Below are 19,465 nucleotides of genomic sequence, written 5' to 3'. Positions count from 1 at the left end.
AAAAGTTACAAATTCAGCTTTAATTTCCCTGACTTTTTCAGGCCCGGAAATCAGGAACATGGGACACCGAAATGTGCCATATTTCTGAACAATGAAGAACATTTAGTGAAAAATAATGTAGGGCGGGACTAGGTTTCATTTATGGACAATTGATTGGATCATGAAAACTTGTTAATCATGAATAAGGATATTGGTTAATATTATCATTCTTCACCAACACAGCTTTGGTTGTCAGTTGAAAATGTGTATATTTAGATAATAAATTATGAAAACATTAATAAATTATGAAAAAGAATAATTATAATGCAATCTCAGTGCATAGAATAATGCACTGATATAATGTGCACAATAAGACAATTATTAAAAAAAAGAATACTGTGATAACTGAAAAACGCTTATGACATACACACATTTCTAACACCAAATCATAAAAATACGCTATGACTATACTCAAAAAACCTTTAGGGTTGCACACCTTTACAAAGTTGTTCAACCTTACAACTTAGATGTCATGCAATTTACAAAATGCTTTATGACTCACCAAATGATAATTTCTTCAAAGGTAAAGCCAAACTTCTCCTCTGAGTGCCCAACATTGCAGAGCAACTGTTTTAAAAACACAAACAAGCACCGATGAATTTGACATGGCAACAAGTAGAGACATTGATGTCTCTTTTACATGACTCACTCAAAATTAAGTATTGTTGGAATACTTCAGGGCATTTGACACAGAGAAAATCATACTAATTTACAAAACATTGAGGGTAAATTATTTTTCATTGGCAATTGTGTTTGTCTGACAGCATGGCTGGCTTGCTTAAACATGTCAAACTAAAAGGGCACAGAGTCCACTTACGACACCAGCCTGCATGATCACCAGCCAAAATCTAACAATGCTGTATCAGCTTTCCTAACATTCTCTCTTTATGGTTAATTCAACTACTGAGTGTCATAATACTAAACAGATGTACCAGATCAGACAGGCTGCAATGACTGTCCTAGATATTCAAAGTAAGAAAATGTTCTGATTCTTGGGCCTTTGACACGTACCATTATCCCAGCATTTCCTGTTCCACTATAACACCTATTTGATCCAGTCATGTCAAACACAAACCTTGATGAAGTTGTTCAGGTGGCCTAGTTTACGCATGTTCGAGACTCCCTGCTGTTTGGCCACATTCTGGAGGATCTCTCGCATATTCTCGGATGGGTCTAGAAAAGGAGATGATTGAAGATTTGTGAGAAAACACATATTGGCACAAGGCAAATTAGCTTTAATCATCTATCTATGAGCACTGAAGCATGTCACATGGGACCTTAGTGTATCTGTGTTGACAAATGATGCTTAAACATAGTGGAACATCCTGTCATCAAATGAAAGAACTTGTCATAAATAACACACTTTGCTCAGTTTTGTAAGGAACTCTTTCAGCATGCATCCAAAAAAGCATTCAAAGCAGATTAATACAAGTAATTTGCATACATGACTTTGTATGGTTCTTTAACATTCTGAATTACTCACACAGAAACCAGAGGACCATTTTTAAGCAACAAGCTACAAGAAACTGTAGGAAGTGAACAAACAGCAACTATGAGTCATGACAGCAGACATCAAAACAAGAACTCCCAAATGTAATGGAAAAAGAACTCGCTCTTCAGGAGGAAAAGGATGGAACATAACCCCTTTAACTTTGGGGCATTGTTTGCTGCCTGCCACCTGCAATTTTTTACACTCAAATTTAAGAGCTCACAATTCGCACATACTTTGGACTAATTGCCAAAAAGTGGTCTCATATTTCAGAAATCCCTTAAAAAAAAAGACTCCAATTATTCATAAATAATACTGTATATGTTTCCAATCTAATGATGAATAGAAGAAGAAAAAAAACATTTGTCCTAAATTTGTAAGCATGTAATTCTGGTTCTGTTCGCTTCATCTCCCTACAAAAAGTCTTATTGTATTCCACTAGTTGGCAAAAACTACTAGAATGTTTTTTGTCCTCTATCACCTTACATCACAAAATGCTGGATTGCATATTTTGTTCCGGACATCTAAATTATGACATCGGATTATTCACCCAAGCAAGCTTACAGACAAGTATAGCTCATTTTATAGAAAAAAAAAGGTTAAAGCAGATACTCTGTTACGTTTTTAGCTATTTGGGGCTTAAAGTAGCAGTGATTGCCACTTAAGAGACATTTTTATTTGATGTCTTACAGAAATCATATTTTACATTCTTTTGAAAATATTTGAAACTGTGATATTAGAGCAACAACATAAACTCTACATTCCCATTCCTGAGAATGGGAGCTTTCATTTAATATAGGATTTGTCTACTTAAATGCTATTCGAAATATTTATATTAGAAAAATATTTATATCACATTACCTCTAGGTGGTGCTCCAGGCCTTGTTTTAGGCTTTTATTTTATGCAGCATAAATGCAGTATTGCTGGTTATCTATAAGGAGGTTCAGAATCAAACAATCAAGATTTCAAACAATACCACATAAGCCTGCCTTCTGTATACAGGGACTTGGGGTTTTAAGTTAAATATTTATCAGGACATAGGGCCCCCCTTTTGGGCCCACTGGCAGATCCACAGAGTTGAAGGGAGAACAAACTATTTAGATACGTTTCAGATTATCAAGATTTGGTGAAATAGCTAGCCTACACATTGGCGGCCAAACGTTTGGAATAATGTACAGATTTTGCTCTTATGGAAATAAATTGGTATTTTTATTTACCAAAGTGGCATTCTACTGATCACAATGTATAGTCAGGACATTAATAACATGAAAAATGACTATTAAAATTTTAAATGTTTTTTTTTTTCAGAACTTCTTAAACTAAAGATTTCTTATAAAAATTCCTCAACGTGCAGCAATGACAGCTTTGCAGATCATTGGCATTCTAGCTATCATTTTGTTCAGATACTCAGGTGACATTTCACCCCATGCTTCCTGTAGCACTTGCCATAGATTTGGTTGTCTTTTTGAGCACTTCTCACGCACCTTACAGTCTAGCTGATCCCACAAAAGCTCAATGGGGTTAGATCCAGAACACTCTTTTCCAATTATCTGTTGTCCAATGTCTGTGTTTCTTTGCCCACTCTAACCTTTTCTTTTTGTTTTTCTGTTTCAAACGTGTCTTTTTCTTTGCAATTCTTCCCATAAGGTCTGCACCCCTGAGTCTTCTCTTTACTGTTGTACATTAATCTGAGTCTTGAGTGGGTAGAATTCAATGAAGCTGTCAGCTTTCTATTTCTCAAACTAGAGACTCTGATGTACTTATCCTCTTGTTTAGTAGTACATCTGGCCTTCCACATATCTTTCCGTCCTTGTTAGAGCCAGATGTTCTTTGTCTTTGAAGACTGTAGTGAAAACCTTTGTATGAAATATTCAGTTTTTTGGCAATTTCAAGCATTGATTCATTCCTCAAAACAATAATTAATTGATGAGTGTTTAGAGAAAGTGGTTTCTTTTTTTTGGCATTTTTGACCTAATATTGATCTTAAGACATTCCAGTCTATTGCATACTGTGGCAACTCAAAAACAAACACAAAGACAATGTTAAGCTTCATTTAACGAACCAAATATCTTTGAACAGTGTTTGATAAAATGGCAAGTAATTTTCTAGTACCAAATTAACAATTTAGCATGATTACTCAAGGATAAGGTGTTGGGGTGATGACTGCTGGGAAAGAGGCCTGTCTAGGTTTGATAAAAAATTACTTTTTTCAAATAGTGATGGTGCCGTTTTTACATCAGTATTGTCCTGACTATACTTTGTGATCAGTTGAATAGCACTTTGGTGAATTAAAGTACCCATTTCCTTCCGATTCTGTACATTATTCCACATTTTTGGCTGCCAGTGTAGTTGAAAGTGTAAATAAAACATTGTGTATTCTGTATAGTCAGAGGTAAACTTAAAATTTCTTGGCTAAATGAAATGGTTATTTAAAAAAATAAAATAAAAGGGATAAGCACATGTTATACACAAGAAAGACTGTAAAGTGATGTAATTGATGGCCTTTCTTTCTACAGTAAGGGGGTCAAAGTTATATTATGATAGCTCTACAACCTCAGGGCATTATTCCTTAAGGTGGATTTACACAGGATGCGGTGGGCAGCAGGATTTCTTGCGATCTTGCCGCTTCTCATTACAGGTGTTTTCCATTCACACGAGAAGTGGTGAACTTCTGCTCATATACTGCATCTATGAGGCGATTACTGTAAATATTGTATTCGTTTTCATGTAAGTGATTGCACTTAAATAAAATGCCACTTTTTTTTCATAAAAAGTTTTATAAATATAAATATTGTAATAAGCTATTTTTTGTATTAAATGTCAAATAATAGTTTAATGTCTCCACATTTGATGAGTTCCGCTTTTTTTCAATGACTAAAGAAACAGACTGCATGTTACTTCATATTTTTATTTGCAAATTGGTACCGTATAAATAACACATCAATAAATATAATGGGAGGGCTACAAATGAACATTCATAATTGACAAATAACCTGCCTTGGCAATTGTAATTTAAAGTTGATGTTTCAGACACCTGTTGCAGAAGAGAAAATTATAGTATATGGTTCATGGCCCTTTTGTCTACTGTAATTGGGTACGGGATGGGCAAGGAGGCGGGAATAGGATGAACAGTGAACGTAAAGTTTAAAGATATAAATTAACTTAAAACAACAAAACAAAGACATACAGATACACATCGCGCCATGTGTCTCTCTTTCTCAAACTGGCGCCTCCGGCTCATCTTTATCCCCCTCCCGGGTGATTAGCCCAATTCCTCGTCACACTCCTCCATCGCCCAACTCCCTGAATCGGGGGAAACCCCCAGCATGATGCACTCCCCTCCCCTCCCGTCCTACCAGCATGTCTTTCCCACCTTTCTGGCAGCCCTATGAGAGACGAGGGGAAGGAATGGGGAGAGGGAAAGAGTGAGGCGGATTGACAGAAGAGAGAGGGGATAGAGAAAAACTTGCTCGCTGGTTCGCGGACATACTGTCGCCCCGTCCTCACCCACTCATCCGCCCTCTGGCAGATGCCAGCTCGCTTCTCCCCCGGCGGACAGCAGCAAGTCCTACGGCCCCTGGTGGACTGAACTGCTCCTCCCTTACTTGGTGGATGGCGGCGGTTCCTCCATCCCCAGGTAGATGGCCAGCAGTGGCGAGGACTCTGTGACAGCACATCCCTTCTCCTTCCAGTGTTTTGGCACCAATGTAATGGGGTATGGGACGGGCAAGAAGGAGACGGCAACTGGCTGACCAGTCAACGTAACGTTTAATTATATAAATTAACTTAAAATAACATTAAACAAAGACACACACAATGTGGCCACGTGCATCTCTCTCTCTCTCTCTCTCGAACTGGCACCTCCAGCTTGTCTTTATCCCCCTCCCGGTTGATTTGCCGAATTCAGGGCCTGCCATGTGTCCTCGCGGCCCGGCCCTGCTCTCCTTCTCCTCAAATATACATTGTACAATCGACTACTTTCCAAACATAAGCTATACATGTTTCCATAGTCTATTTTCACCTGGTACACCGACTTGTCCACACGCAGCTTTCCATGAGGCTGTTTTCCTGCTTATGTCTCAATAAACACTCAAAGAAACATTATATGTCAGTAGTAAATTCAGCAACAGCGAGCATATTTGCCTCCATGTTGTTTTTGACTACAGAAAAGCTGTGTCGTTTGATTGGTCATAAATAATGTTGGCTTTGATTGGTCAGTGACAAGCAGCAGCAAGGGAAAATAAAATATTTTTTATCTTGTGCGGTGCAAGCAGTCGTGCACAGGTTGTGACAGGTTTCTCATAAACTAGCTTGGAAAGCAGCGCCATTCGATTGGTGCATTAGTTTTGCCTGCCAACTCGCTCTCATTGAAAATGAATAGGGAAAGCGTGGTGACCGTGTCCCGTGTAAAACCACCTTTAGGCATTCAAGGAGTCTTTTTACCAGTGTTTGATTTTCTCTCACTTTAGGAAAGACGTGCTGTAGTCTAAATCTAACCTTGATCAACAGTGAGTTTGCATTGTGTTTTATGTAATTTTCATTACATAAAAACACACTCGCACACTCAAAAACACTAGTACACATAGCACTCTTTACGACTCATTTCCCACAATAGTTAGCCTACACAGGAAGTATGTTCAGACACCTATACTGGACCAAAAAAAAAGAAAAACGTATTAACCTTAACCTCCCTGTCGACTCTTCATATTGGAACCAGAAACACTGAGGCTCAGGGCTGGTTAAAAGGTTGACATAATATGAAGTCACAATGGAATCAAACAACAAGTGTCACAGTCCAGTGTTGCTAGAACACAACTACAAGATGCAAGACAAACAAGGCGAATCTGGTCAATTTAGTAATAAAGACTTAAGACTTTTGCACCAGAAAAAGGGGTTTTATCCAGAAAAGGCCATCTAAGTAGAGGTCATTTTGTAAACACCCTCAAGGTTAATCTATCTGCAAAAACAGCACACAACCATGGCCCTGTTTAGTCAAAGTAATATTCTTGTCCATAAATGCATTGTTTTTTGCCATAACACGCTAGATTCAGTAAATCCTCTACTTGAATTCTACTTGATGAGAGGCATACAAAAAACAACAGTGATAACAAAATATCCCAGAAAAGCTTCTGCAAGCAATACCCCTATATTAGTTTTGATCACAGCTGGCAAAAACTGTTTATACCAACATTTTGTGTACAGCCCAGGAGAAAACAGACAGACAACTTTAAGAGCCTTCTAACAGAACAAGCACTGTAGTATAGTACAGAATAGTATACTGTAGAATTTTTTGCAAATAAATGAAAACAAAATATTATTATACACTCAACAATATAATATTAATCACTCAACTTTCAAAACTGCAATTTTTTTTTTGCAGAACGTAACCGAAAATGAGAACAAAGTCTCTTTCATTTGTTTCAGAGTGAAAACTTTATTTCTAAATGGTTGTAACCAGTTAATTTTTTATCTTCCCGTTTCTTACAATACATTTTTAGAATTACTTAATTTTTATTTTTTGATGAATATGATAAGCATGTGCTTTGATTAACTGCTACATCACACATTTCTTGCCTTCATTCACGTTGTGGATGTATCCTTTCGCAACATTCTGAAGACCTTTTAGACAACTATAACACTCACTGATTACATGTTTAAAATAAGGTTGCGTGGTGCAATGCGAGGGTCGGACGTGCTCCATGCACCATGCTAGTTTTTAATACTTTTTATGTCAAACTGGTGAGATTCGATACACCCTGATTCATAACTGTTTTAAGAAGACAATATGCAAAAGAATTCAAAATTCTCGAGCTCTGGAGACATTAAAAGACACTTGCATGCTCAAGCTGATACCCCAGACAGTGCTGCATACCAGGGAATCAGTTTGGACAGTGCGGTGGGAGAGATCCAGCATCAACTTCCAGCATTTCGGCAATGCTGGCAAAGGTTGTTGCAGACTTGGAGGTTCTTACTGTAATATGTCAATTGATCACTGCCATGGAGACGCAGAGAGAATTATCTGCTAATTATCTGCTACCAAGATGGGCTTGGAACACGTTTGGGAAAAGTTGGAAGACTTAAAGAATTGTAGCTGGCAAAACAAAGTCCGGATTGTTGGAATTCCTGAGAACGAAGAAGGCCGCGATATGGGGAAATTCCTAGACGAGCTCTTCCCAAGTCTCCTCGACATAACAGGCAATAAAATGGAAATCGAGCAAGCTCACATAATTCTGGCTCAGAGATTCGTAGATTTTGGCCAAATTTATGAGATCATCCGATAAATATCTTGTGTTATGTGAGGTGAGGAGTAAAGGAAGGCTTTCTTGGAAGAACCACAGTATTTCCTTGTTCCCAGATTTTGCCAATTCGACAAGAGAGAAATGTGATTGATTCAAGGAATGCAAGAAACTCTTACATCAATGGAAGATCGCTTTTGCACTGGTGTTCCCGGACAAATTAAGAATACATACCAAGGATGGCCACCGAGTGGACATGACTCAATGAACATTCATTTGACCGTTCGAGGAACTGAGCACCTTCTTTGTTTCTTTTTGTGCTGGTTTCGCCTAGTGGCTGGAGTTTGTTTTGTGGAATATTTCTTGCAAAGCTTAGGGCTTTTTTTGTTTTGCACTCATGTAAAAGCCGAGTGGAACTGACTCAGTGAACATTCACTTGACTGTCCGAGGAAACTGAGCAACTTTTGTTTCTTTTTGTGCTGGTTCCGCCTAGCGGCTGGAGTTTGTTTTGTAGAACAACACACCTTCGGAACAGTTATGTGGATGAATCTACATGTCTTTGTGTTTACCCCACCAATTGGCTGGAGTTTGTTTTAAAGATTATTTTCTGTGGTGTCTCACAAAATCTGTACAGAAGCACCGGACATGAGCAATCCAACAGCAAAGTCGTAGGCGTACATGGACTGTTTGTGTTTGGAGGGATTGACGCCATTTGGTGCTGTCGTGCGCGGGGTTAATGAGCACGTTTTTCTTTTTTCTGTTTGTTTGGTTTGGGGGGAAGTTGGGGTTTGATTGTTGCACTAATGATGGAATGTGGTCATTATAATTGTATTTTTGACACAACCTATTTTTTCTAATATGTCAAAATGTCAAATATTAATAAGAGTGGATTGTCTCTCTCCACATGGAATGTGAATGGATTGGGGCACCCCATAAATAGAAGAAATTTTATTTTATTTATACAAACGTAAGAAATATTATTTCTTCAAGAAATACATCTTTCCCCGCAGAAAGCTGAAAAATTTGGGAAGATATGGGGTGGACATATTTTCTTTCGTGCTGGCTCAAGTTAGAGGAGAGGAATCCTTATATTGAGAAGTAAACATCTACAACTCAAATATCTCAAAAAGATTAATGATACATTAGGAAGAGTCATTATTGTTTTAGCAGAAATTCAGGGGCAAAGGTTGATTTTGGCTAATATTTACACACCTAACGTTGATGATCAGGGCTTTAATGTATCCCTTTTGCAAAATCCTGAATTCCAACAAATGTTAAAGACTGAAATCAATGTTTATATGAAGACTAACTGGTCCTCAGTATCCTCTGTGGGTGTGGCTTGGGAGGAACTTAAGATGGTTCTTAGGGGTCGGATCATACAGTATGCCTCATTCATCAAAAAATACAAACAACAAGAACTTGTGGATTTGGAAGGGAATATTAAAAATGCTGAGGCAGAGCTGAAGCGCAGAATGTCGTCTGATGGCCTCTGAGAATTGACCCGACTGAAATACAGATATTATACTATTTTGTTGTGGAAAACTGAGTTATGGCTGTTCAGGGCAAGACAGTATTCTTTGTGTCGGGGAATAAAGCAGGGAAGCTTTTGGCTAAATTTATAAAGGAGAGAGAGAGAGTCTTTTTCTACCAATCCCTCAGTGAAAAAAGCTGGTGGTGAAATATTTACCTTGGCCATTGATATTAATAATGCTTTTTAAGAATTCTATCTTGATATTTATAGTTCCACATCTTCGTCTACTGATGAAGATATTAGAAACTTTGAGGAACCATTAGATCTCCTTAAACTGACGACTGAGCAAAAAACAAATTATCTTGATTCTGAGATAAACTTGGAGGAGTTTGACGAGGTAATTAAGGCCTTAACTGCAAGCAAGGCTTCGGGGCCAGATGGCTTTACCGCTGAATTTTTTAGATATTATGCTACAGAGCTGGCTCCACTTTTGATAGACATTTATATGGAATCATTAAAGAATGGAAAGCTTCTTCCAACCATGACACAAACAGTGTCATTAAGAATCAGTCTGATTCTTAAAAAGGACAAAGATCCAAGCGAGTGTAAGAGTTACCATCCAATTTGCCTGATCAGCTAGTTGTTAAAATTGTCAAAACTTTTGGCTAACCGATTATTTTATGACATCCCTTATACAAATAGATCAGGTGGGGTTTATCCGGGGCCGTAGCTTTTCTGATAACATTAAGCATTTAATCAATATCATGTAGTCAGTGGCGAATGATCAGACTCCAGTCACTGCCATCTCACTTGATGCTGGAAAGGCCTTTGATATGTTAGAATGGGATTATCTTCTCAAGGTTTTGGAAATATAAGGGTTCAAAAATACTTTTATTGAATGGATTAAGTTACTTATAGACACCCTGTAGTGGCGGTACAAACAAATGGATTAATTTCAGATTATTTTCCAGTCAATTGACTTTCAATCAATTGGTCTAAATCCGATGTTTTGGCTCTCATTGGTCACTTCCATCTGAGAGAAAGACTCTCCCTGGTTTTGTATTGAACAGGAAATCCTTGCCCCTATTTCGCCATGGCAAAGCCTTTCTATTACTCTAACCTGGAGAAGTCACATCGAGTTGTCTCACATTTGCATGAGGTTATAACAAAAGTGTCCAGAGTGTTAAATTCGGACATTTATTTAAAAGTTGCATCGAGCATATATCTGAGCCCAAAAAAAGTCCCCTTTCTGTTGGTCAGAGTGGATTGTGAGGGGTGACAATCCACTCTGACCAAAGTGGATTGAGATCTTTTTAAAATATGGATCAACATTAAGATTCCTAGATCTCAGTTCTCAGGTATTACAGCTGTACTATTTTTACGAGTAGTATACACCCCCGTAAAGCAGCAGATACTCTGGAAATGGTGATTACTGCTTTTGGAAAAGGTCATGAGGCATTATTACTCCCTGTTAATTCAGAATCTGGGGGACGGAGCTTAGACTTCTCTCAAGAGATTATGGGAGAAAGATTTAAATTTGGTATTGGAGGAGGGAGTGTGGGCTAGGATTCTAAAACGCATCAAGTCTACATCTAGAGATGCAAGGGTCCATCTGATGCAATTTAAGATTTTGCATTGATTCCATTGGACCCCCTCTAGATTGTATAGACTGTATAGATTAGAGACACACCCACCTGCTGGCAGTGCCAATCAGAAGACGGGGACACAAGACATGCTTTTTGGGGATGTGTTAAGATCCAAGTATTTTGGTTGAGGGTTCAGAGAATTATGTGTGAGGTATTGGACCCTGAATTTTCATTTTGCCCCAGACTCTGTATGCTGGGTGATGGGATGGGTTTTAACATTGGGGATAGATATTTAAAATGTTGGGTCCTCTGAATCATGATTGGCAGAAGAGTAGTCCACAGGGGATGGAAGTTGGCTAGGGCCCCTCGTTTAGAGAGTGGTGAGGGGAAATGGGAGGGTGCCAGCATTTGAGGAGGTGATTTTTAGAAGGCTGGGGAAATTTAGTTGGGTATGTGTATTATTGATGTTATTTGAAAGTATAATAATATTTTTAATTTTTTTTATGTACTACAGTAGTTGTTGGTGACCACAGTAGTGCATGTTTGTGTCGGGTGGGGGGAATGTTCGGGGGGGAGGTGCTTAATGTGAATAATTGATTCCATATTTTATGTTGTGCTTGTATGAATGATTGGAATCAATAAAAAATGTATAACCTATGTTTAAAATAAAAACTCTGCCCATATCAGAGGATATTTGGTCCAAACATGCCGTGTGTGCATGGATGCAGAAGAGAGAGATTTAGCTATTAATTGATTTTAGATGACCAGATTTATTTTTGAAATAATTTTGGGGGGCACATTTAATATTAGGGATACATTGATTGAAAATACGTTATTTTATATATGTTACTTTATACCTTGCTTGTTATGATTTCTATGCTGATAATTCCACCACATGGAGAAAAAAAAATTTAATTGCTTATTTTCACTTATTTTAGTTGAGGCATGTCCCTTATTCAGAGCAGACCAAGTCCCTTGTTTCTCTTGTGAGATCTGGTAACACTGCAAATGGTACATCACGCACTCTTAGCGAAGAGAACGTTATTAACCCTTCTTTAATTTTGTTTTAAACATTACCAATAGGAAAAGAGGCTGAGGAATGCTGGAATGAGAACATAAAAATACAGTTTCTGTTCAAAACTAACCGAAAACAGTTTGTTTTTTATTCTGTGGTTTGGAGAGCTAAACTGTGAAAAAACAGAAGCAACATCCACACAGTGATATTCAGTGCAACCAGCTGTTACAGATGCTGACTTCTGTGTCAATCATGTACGATTGAAATCTCAATTGCTAGATGACCCCCCAATAGGCTCAGTGCCGTCAGCCGATGACTGTAAAGCAATGATTCAAACAATAAAACTGAAATTTTGCCACAGCCACCATGCTGAAATGTATTCTTTTTTAGTATATTTAAAAATGACATATGATATAAAAGGAAGTTTTGCACGCTTTCTTATGTGAGCAGGTTGTTGTTTTGGTATAGACAAGAGGAGGACCCTACAGTCCAGCGATATTAAACACGAAGTAGTAATGATGCACATATTTAACACCCATCCACTGCAAATAATACAATGCAGTCGACTTTTTCTAACACCTCTTGTTTCTCCTTGTCTTTAAGTCATTTTTTCTCATCTAAAAATAGTGATTTTGTGAATGATTCATGTGTTACTTGATGATAAATGTTTGTCTTATGCTAGGACTGTGCCTCAAAACCAAGTGAGCTACATACATATACAGCAATGTCGGGCACCATAGGCGCATTCGAAACGTTCGATTCGAATATTCCATAACAAGCACATGAAGCCCAAAAATGCTGTCTAGGTGTGCAGTATCACAAGGTTCATCATCTGACTTACCTCTCGTGAGATCGAGTGGTACATTCTCCTCCCCACTGTCATTTCGGCCTGTTCATGCAAGGACAAAGGTACACATTGAGAAAAGGACACATGGTTCAGGTGTATCTGATAAAAGTGGCATCGTGTTCCCCAGACGAATCTAAAGAGCGTGGACATAATCTTACCTCGCATCCGTATACTTCGGATAGGACGGCCTCGGATGCTGAGCGCCATCTTTCCCAGACACATTCACAACACCGGAAACATCGAGTAATATCGCGAGAAGTTGGCCTTGGGTGCAGACTGTTGTGTCTGTTTTTGTACACGGGCAATGCGACTGTCTGGTCCATAGATATAACAATCCAAAATACCATTATTACTACAACAGTTGCTACAAAAATCAGTGTCAGTTATTTTTAAATCTCTTTTAAACTTTTTAATAAGCTTTCAGAATCATTCTTGTTTGTCTTTTTTTATTGTGTGTTTTACTGTAAAAACATAGTGGTAACGGTTTAAAGAGGATTATTTTTAGTAGGCTACTGTTAAAAGGAATAATAACATAAGTAAAAACCAGGATATATAATACAATGCGATAGATAGATAGATAGATAGATAGATAGATAGATAGATAGATAGATAGATAGATAGATAGATAGATAGATAGACAGACAGACAGACAGACAGACAGACAGACAGACAGACAGACAGGACATGGAAAAGATGTTACTGTGTTTCAGAAGGGGCAAATTACTGACCTGCATCAAGCAAAGAAAACAACTAAGGACATTGCTGAAATCACTGGAATTAGGTTAAGAACTGTCCAAGGCATTGTTAAAACCTGGAAGGACAGTGGTGAAATGTCAGCTTCGCAAAATAAATGTGGTTGGAAAAAAATCTTGAATGATCGTGATCGGAGATCACTAAAATGCACACAACTATTGACCCATAGGGGTTGTTGTCGCAAACCTCTGCATTTGCCCTCAGATCATGCTCCTCATGAGGCATACCAAGTTTCATTTCAATAGGACATGGCATTGCCAAGATACAGCCTCAACTCCTTTTAACACAGCCACCTATGTGTTTGCATAACTTTTCAACAAAGTCAAATATCACAATTTTGTATTATTCATTCTGTACGGCTCAGTCTGGAGATTATTTTGAGCCATTTTGTGTGCAAATCAGGAAAAGTTTGAAGGAGCAGAAGTGAAAACAAAAAACAATGAATTACATAATCCAAGATTGTGGCCACTGTAATGGATGGATTTTTAATGTTAATTGTCCTTTGGGATCATCAATAGGAGAGTACTCAGACTCACTCATATAATATACAGAACAAGCAAACACCACAGAAGAAGTCATCCCAGGACAGATTCAAACCTTGAACATTCTGGTCCACAGTTCAGAGAACAAGCCACTGGAGCAATCCACTACACCATAAAGGCACAACTTTGTCAGTCACCAAAGGGCCATACCAAGCTTAGAGCAACACAGCCAAGCAAAGTACTCCTCATAATCAACTTTGTTTTCATGTAACTTTTCAACTAAGATACAATTCAGAATTTTCTTTGATAAGCACCAACATGGAAACAACTTTACAACCCAAAGAGCACATATGAATCACAGAGCAAACACACAACATTTCAAGTCACCTCAAGATAGATCCTATGCCTTTCCATTACAGAAGTAACAGCTCTATCCACTGCACCACAACAGTAATGTTAACCAAAGGGAAATATCAAGCAGAGAATGAATCAGTCACCAGTCACCATGATCACATTTTTATTCTTATAACGTTTCAACAGAGATCAAAATCAGAATTTGATTGTGGAAAACATCAGCAGCTCAGTAAGCACAACACAAAATCCACAGAAATTTCAAATGCATGACTTGCAGAGGCAGAGACCAAACCCATAACCTTTGTAATAGTAGTCAAGTGATTAACACACTGCACCACTTGGTTGTCATGGCTCAACTTTAGCAAAGAGTCATCCAGAGTTTAGTTTCAGCACACAAGTGTATGGTTCAGTTATCTTCAGGACATAATGTCAATGATGCATACCAAATTTCTTTTAAATCTGACAATACTTTTAAAAATATATGTCACCTTTTTAATAAAATTAACTTTGGCTGAGGAACAGTATGGTTCATATGAGAAATTTGGTATTGCTGAAATCCTCATGACCCACAGAATCCATAGACACAACCTCATGATTTTAGTATATGGTTCAAACATTATGGGCAAAAATTTCACTTTTTTCCCCATAGGTGGTGCTGTCTCCAAACTTTACATGTACCCTCAGGTCATGGTCTCAGGTCCTGATAAAGCATACCAAGATTCGTTTTGATATGACTGTTGTCAAGATGTATGTAGCCTTACATCCATTTTTACTTCAACCTTGTTAACTTTGTGTTAATGTCAATTTAGGTGAAAATCTAAATTCTGTATTATTCAATCTGTGCATCTTGATCTGGAGATAATTTTGAGCCATTGTTTGAGCAAATCAGATGAAATTTCAAGGAAGAGTAGTGAAACTATAGAATTCAAGATTTGTAATGGGTTTTAATGTATGGGCTTAATTGAAATCATGAGGAGGAGTGTAATTAGATGCAAAATGAATTGTATTTGTAAGACAAATTATTCACAAGATAAGTACTAAAGAAAATAAATTTGTTGACACAGTGGTGCTATTGAGTCTGTCAAAGAGACCCCATATTTGGTATGGGGCTATTCATGACCACCTCCATTAGTGTGCCAAATGTAATAATTTTCCTATGTATGATTTATAAGAATGCCATTGTCCCAGACAGAATAATGTTAATAATACTAACAGGGGACCTGGGTAGCTCAGCAAGTAAAGATGCTGACTACCAGCCCTGGAGTCACAAGTTCAAATCAGGGTGTGCTGAGTTGCTCCAGCAGAGTCTCCTAAGCAACCAAATTGGCCCAGTTGCTAGGGAGGGTAGAGTCACATGGGGTAACCTCCTCATAGTCACTATAATGTGGTTCTCACTCTCAGTGGGGCACATGGTGAGTTGTGCATGGATGCCCTGGAGAATAGCATGAAGCCTTCACATCCTCCACCACCCAGATGAAGGCAAGTCATTACACTACCACAAGGACTTAAGAGCACACTGGAAATTCAGCATTCCAAATTGGGGAGAAACTAACAGATTAAATGGGTGCCATTTGGGCCCTAATAATACGAATGAAAACAATAGGTGTTACAGCACCTTTGGTGCTTGGTCCCCAATTATGATTTTAGTCATAATCATGCAGCCCTACTCCCGCCAACAACTCTTAAAGGGGTCATGACATGGTTTTTTTTATTGTATTATTATGTTCCCTTAGGTGCAATTATAGTATTAATATATTTTTTTTTAAGAAAAACTTTTAAAATCTAGTGATTTATGACCTTTTCCCACCCTGTTTCTCATCCTCTGATTCAAACAGTCTGTTTTGGGGGCGTTTTCCATTTAAGACTTCAGTGTTAACGCCCACTTTTATGATTGGCTAACGTCAGTGCATATGTATCAATTATTGACGCCTCCAGCCAGAACAATATGCAAGTAAACTAAGTAAAAACACTGTGATTATTCATAATGAATGAAATTGCGCTTTAAAAAGTAGTTTAAAGTTTAAAATAGATTACTTACAGTTTGCGTCGTCGTTGTTCCCAGAATAGTCGGCACGGACTTATCTTTGAGCAACAGTTTTCTGGCAAAGCCAGCATCATATTGAGATTTGTTCTCAAAACAGTCATCCTTAAAATGTACAGAACAAACGCTTAAGTTAACACTGCCGTGACTGGAACGTCCGCAAAAAATAAACTGCATCCATTTTTCCCTGACGCCTGGATCTTTCGGCAGCTTATTCAGAGGTTTTGTTTGACCACAGCCAGGAACAGCACATCTGTGTGGCATCGTAATTTTCCTGTGCACAAGTAGTCTCTGTCAGAGCTCGCTGTCCATCGACTGAACACTTGTGAGGCGCACGGCGATACTGAAATGAGCGTAGCTGTCTTGCGCTTAAAGCGTAGTTATCTTGTGCTGGAGGCGGTCATATGCAAACGCTGTTACGTCACTTCTAACCGACACGTCACTTCTAACCATGAATCCAGAACGAGCTGTATTTTGAGCTTGATTAAATAAATGATTCGTTTAGAATGGGGAGGACGTCTTAAAATATTAAACTTGCAGGACGTTTTAATGATACAAAGACCTCTTATATACCAAAAGATCAAGGCAAATTTGGTTTCTCATGTCATGACCCCTTTAAGAATACATGTCACTCCCACTTACAACTCCACAACATTACAAGCGTATTGGGTCCTGTGGATTGCTTTGTGTTGTTAGACCATAGTTCTTGCAATTACAACCAAATGATTTGCGAGACAGAGGCAGAAATACTCACAAATTCTCAGTAATGGTGAAGATGCCACGCTAACTAGTGGTTAAAATAATGATCACATTTAGTGCACTGGTAATAATACACTGCGGTCTTGACTAAGACCATAAGTCGAGACCCAGATCCAGACCAAGACATCTTGAGACCAAGACCACAAGATCAAGACACCAACTCTGTTTGTTAGTGAGGCAAATGTGAGAAAAAAAACGAAAAGAAAAAAAAAACATAAATTTGCTAGGGTGTATCGATCTTTGTCAGACACGTGGGTTTGTTGTGTGTGACGTCACCGCGGCGCCATTTTTGAGGTATCGCGACTCTCGCGACTGACCGAGTGAGAATTAAAGAGATTGCAAGAGTACAAGTACATAAGACAACATAGTGTTGAGAAGTTGTGCTGCATTTGCCGTGGACCAGAAAGCAAGGACGACATGGTAGCCTGTGACAACCAAAACTGCACAATTGTGTGGTTTCATCTAACTTGTGTGGGGCTACAATATGCACCTGCCGAAGAAGACATTTGGATCTGTTCTCGTTGTTCCACATAAGCCCAAGCTGCTGTCTCGCATGTTATACGTTTTCCTTTAAGCAAACACACTCAGGTTTTTCTCAAAGTATCTAAAAAGAATATTTTAGTATATTCATGCTAAAAAAAAGGCATGACCTAAAGTGTTAGTTTCTGCACTTTAATGTTAGTGATTACTTGCATTCACAAATATATAAATTATATAATATTCTGTTCATGTGATTTGAACAGTTAACACTATTGTAATTGTCAAAATATGCAAGTATTAAGCCTTACCAATGTGTTCGTTTCCATACTTTATTTAGCTGTCAAAGTGAATAAAAAAAAAGCAATACATTTATGAAATTTTTTTTGTCAAACATGCTTTATTGTTCATGCAAGACTGGTCAAGCAGGATAAAGCATCAGCACATTGCAATAGATGGACACAGTGGAAGGAGTACAAACAAAGTTGCATACATTGAAATTAAGTTTAACTTCAGAACATCAGCAAAAAAAAAAAAAGTTCAAAATGATGGGACCCCACGACAAGGGTTGAAAACCACTGTACTACACTACAGTTGGACATAGGTTTGTCAGCGCACAACAGACAGTGACGATCTTATCTAAAAATGTGATATCCTCACCTTCACATGGGAGGATCATGTTGATGGGTATGGTTCCTGTTAAAAGGTTATATTTTTGACAAATATTTCCAATCACTCTTTCAACATGGATTCTTAGGTGAGCTACTTTTCTTGTCTCCTCCACATCTCTTGCAGCTAGCTGACAGTAACCCCTTGTAAAGGCTGGGAGTTTGACCTCTGCACACAACATGCCAACACTTTCCTTTATATCAAATCCTCTATCAGCCAATACAATGTCCCCTGGCAAGAAAACCACTATTTTCTGTAATGTGTTTATCACTTGTACGGCCACCCCACCCTTTTGATATGAAACAAATAGATCCCTTCGGTGTAATACCTATCAAATATTTCATAGTGTGATTGTGCTTGTAGCTGGAAAACATTTGAGCACGTGCTTTCAGATTTGATGGTTTCTTTGTGAAAATCTCAAAACAGTCAATGATCACTGCTACTCTGCGTTCAAAGGACTCCACAAATTGGTGAGGCATAATTTTTTGTAAAGTGTCTCTTTCTGCCCATATGATGGAACGGCTCAGGTTTGCATACATAAATGACACAATTTCATGAAATGTTCTGTATACTGTCTTTGGGGAAACACGAAAGAGATGGGCTAGATGTTGTGCAGGCAGATCCAATCTGAGGCGCATAAAGGTTATGAGAAGCATTTGAAATGGACTAAGAACTTTCATCTTTTGGTCTGACATGAGAGGCACCAAAAAATTTAGTAAGGCCATAAAGGTTCCCAGGTTTGGCAGTCCTGTGTAGTACTTAACTTTATCATCATTGTCTCCAAAAAAACTCAGACATCCTGTGCTCATCAAGTTCACGTCGCAGCTGTATGTTTTCTTCCAACAGGCGGTTAACTTCTGCAGATCTGTGCACACATAAGTTACATTCTGTTTGTGTCACAGCCATCCCCTGAGTTGTGCGGGTCCCTTCCTCAGTGTGTTGCGCGCCATGTCCTACAGCATCATGTGTCTCCTCCTCAGTGTGTTGCTCACCATCTCCAGCCGCTTGTGTCTCCTCAGCATGTGGCACAACATCTCCATCAGCCTCTTGTGTCTCCTCAGTGTTTCGCTCACCACCTCCTTGAGCTGGCTGCAGTGTTTTTTTTCTTTCCTCCCTCTTACTTCATCTTGCTGAGCGTGTAGTGTTGGTGTGAGAGATTTCTGTGTGACCCAGATGGAGGGCGGGTGCCCAGTCTGGGTCTGTCTCCATCATCTCATATACAGGTTGACCTGCAATAACATGAAAA

General features: G+C 38.5%; 1 protein-coding gene across 1 annotated transcript in view; it reads right to left on the bottom strand.

The window, feature by feature from the left end:
- The window catches only part of rictorb (RPTOR independent companion of MTOR, complex 2b), a 48,912-nt gene extending 36,006 nt beyond the window's left edge, over window positions 1–12,906 (bottom strand). Inside the window, exons 1-4 of the mRNA XM_052104276.1 lie at window positions 12,843–12,906; window positions 12,679–12,726; window positions 1,115–1,212; window positions 542–606 (exon numbers count right to left, since the gene is read on the bottom strand). Coding sequence (XP_051960236.1) covers window positions 542–606; window positions 1,115–1,212; window positions 12,679–12,726; window positions 12,843–12,906 — 275 coding nt within the window. The remainder of the gene's footprint in view (window positions 1–541; window positions 607–1,114; window positions 1,213–12,678; window positions 12,727–12,842) is intronic.
- Window positions 12,907–19,465: the final 6,559 nt, after the last annotated feature.

The sequence above is a fragment of the Xyrauchen texanus genome, chromosome 34 (genome assembly GCF_025860055.1).
Source record: "Xyrauchen texanus isolate HMW12.3.18 chromosome 34, RBS_HiC_50CHRs, whole genome shotgun sequence".
Classification (NCBI taxonomy): Eukaryota; Metazoa; Chordata; class Actinopteri; order Cypriniformes; family Catostomidae; genus Xyrauchen; species Xyrauchen texanus.
This window is presented reverse-complemented; position numbering and strand designations above follow the sequence as displayed.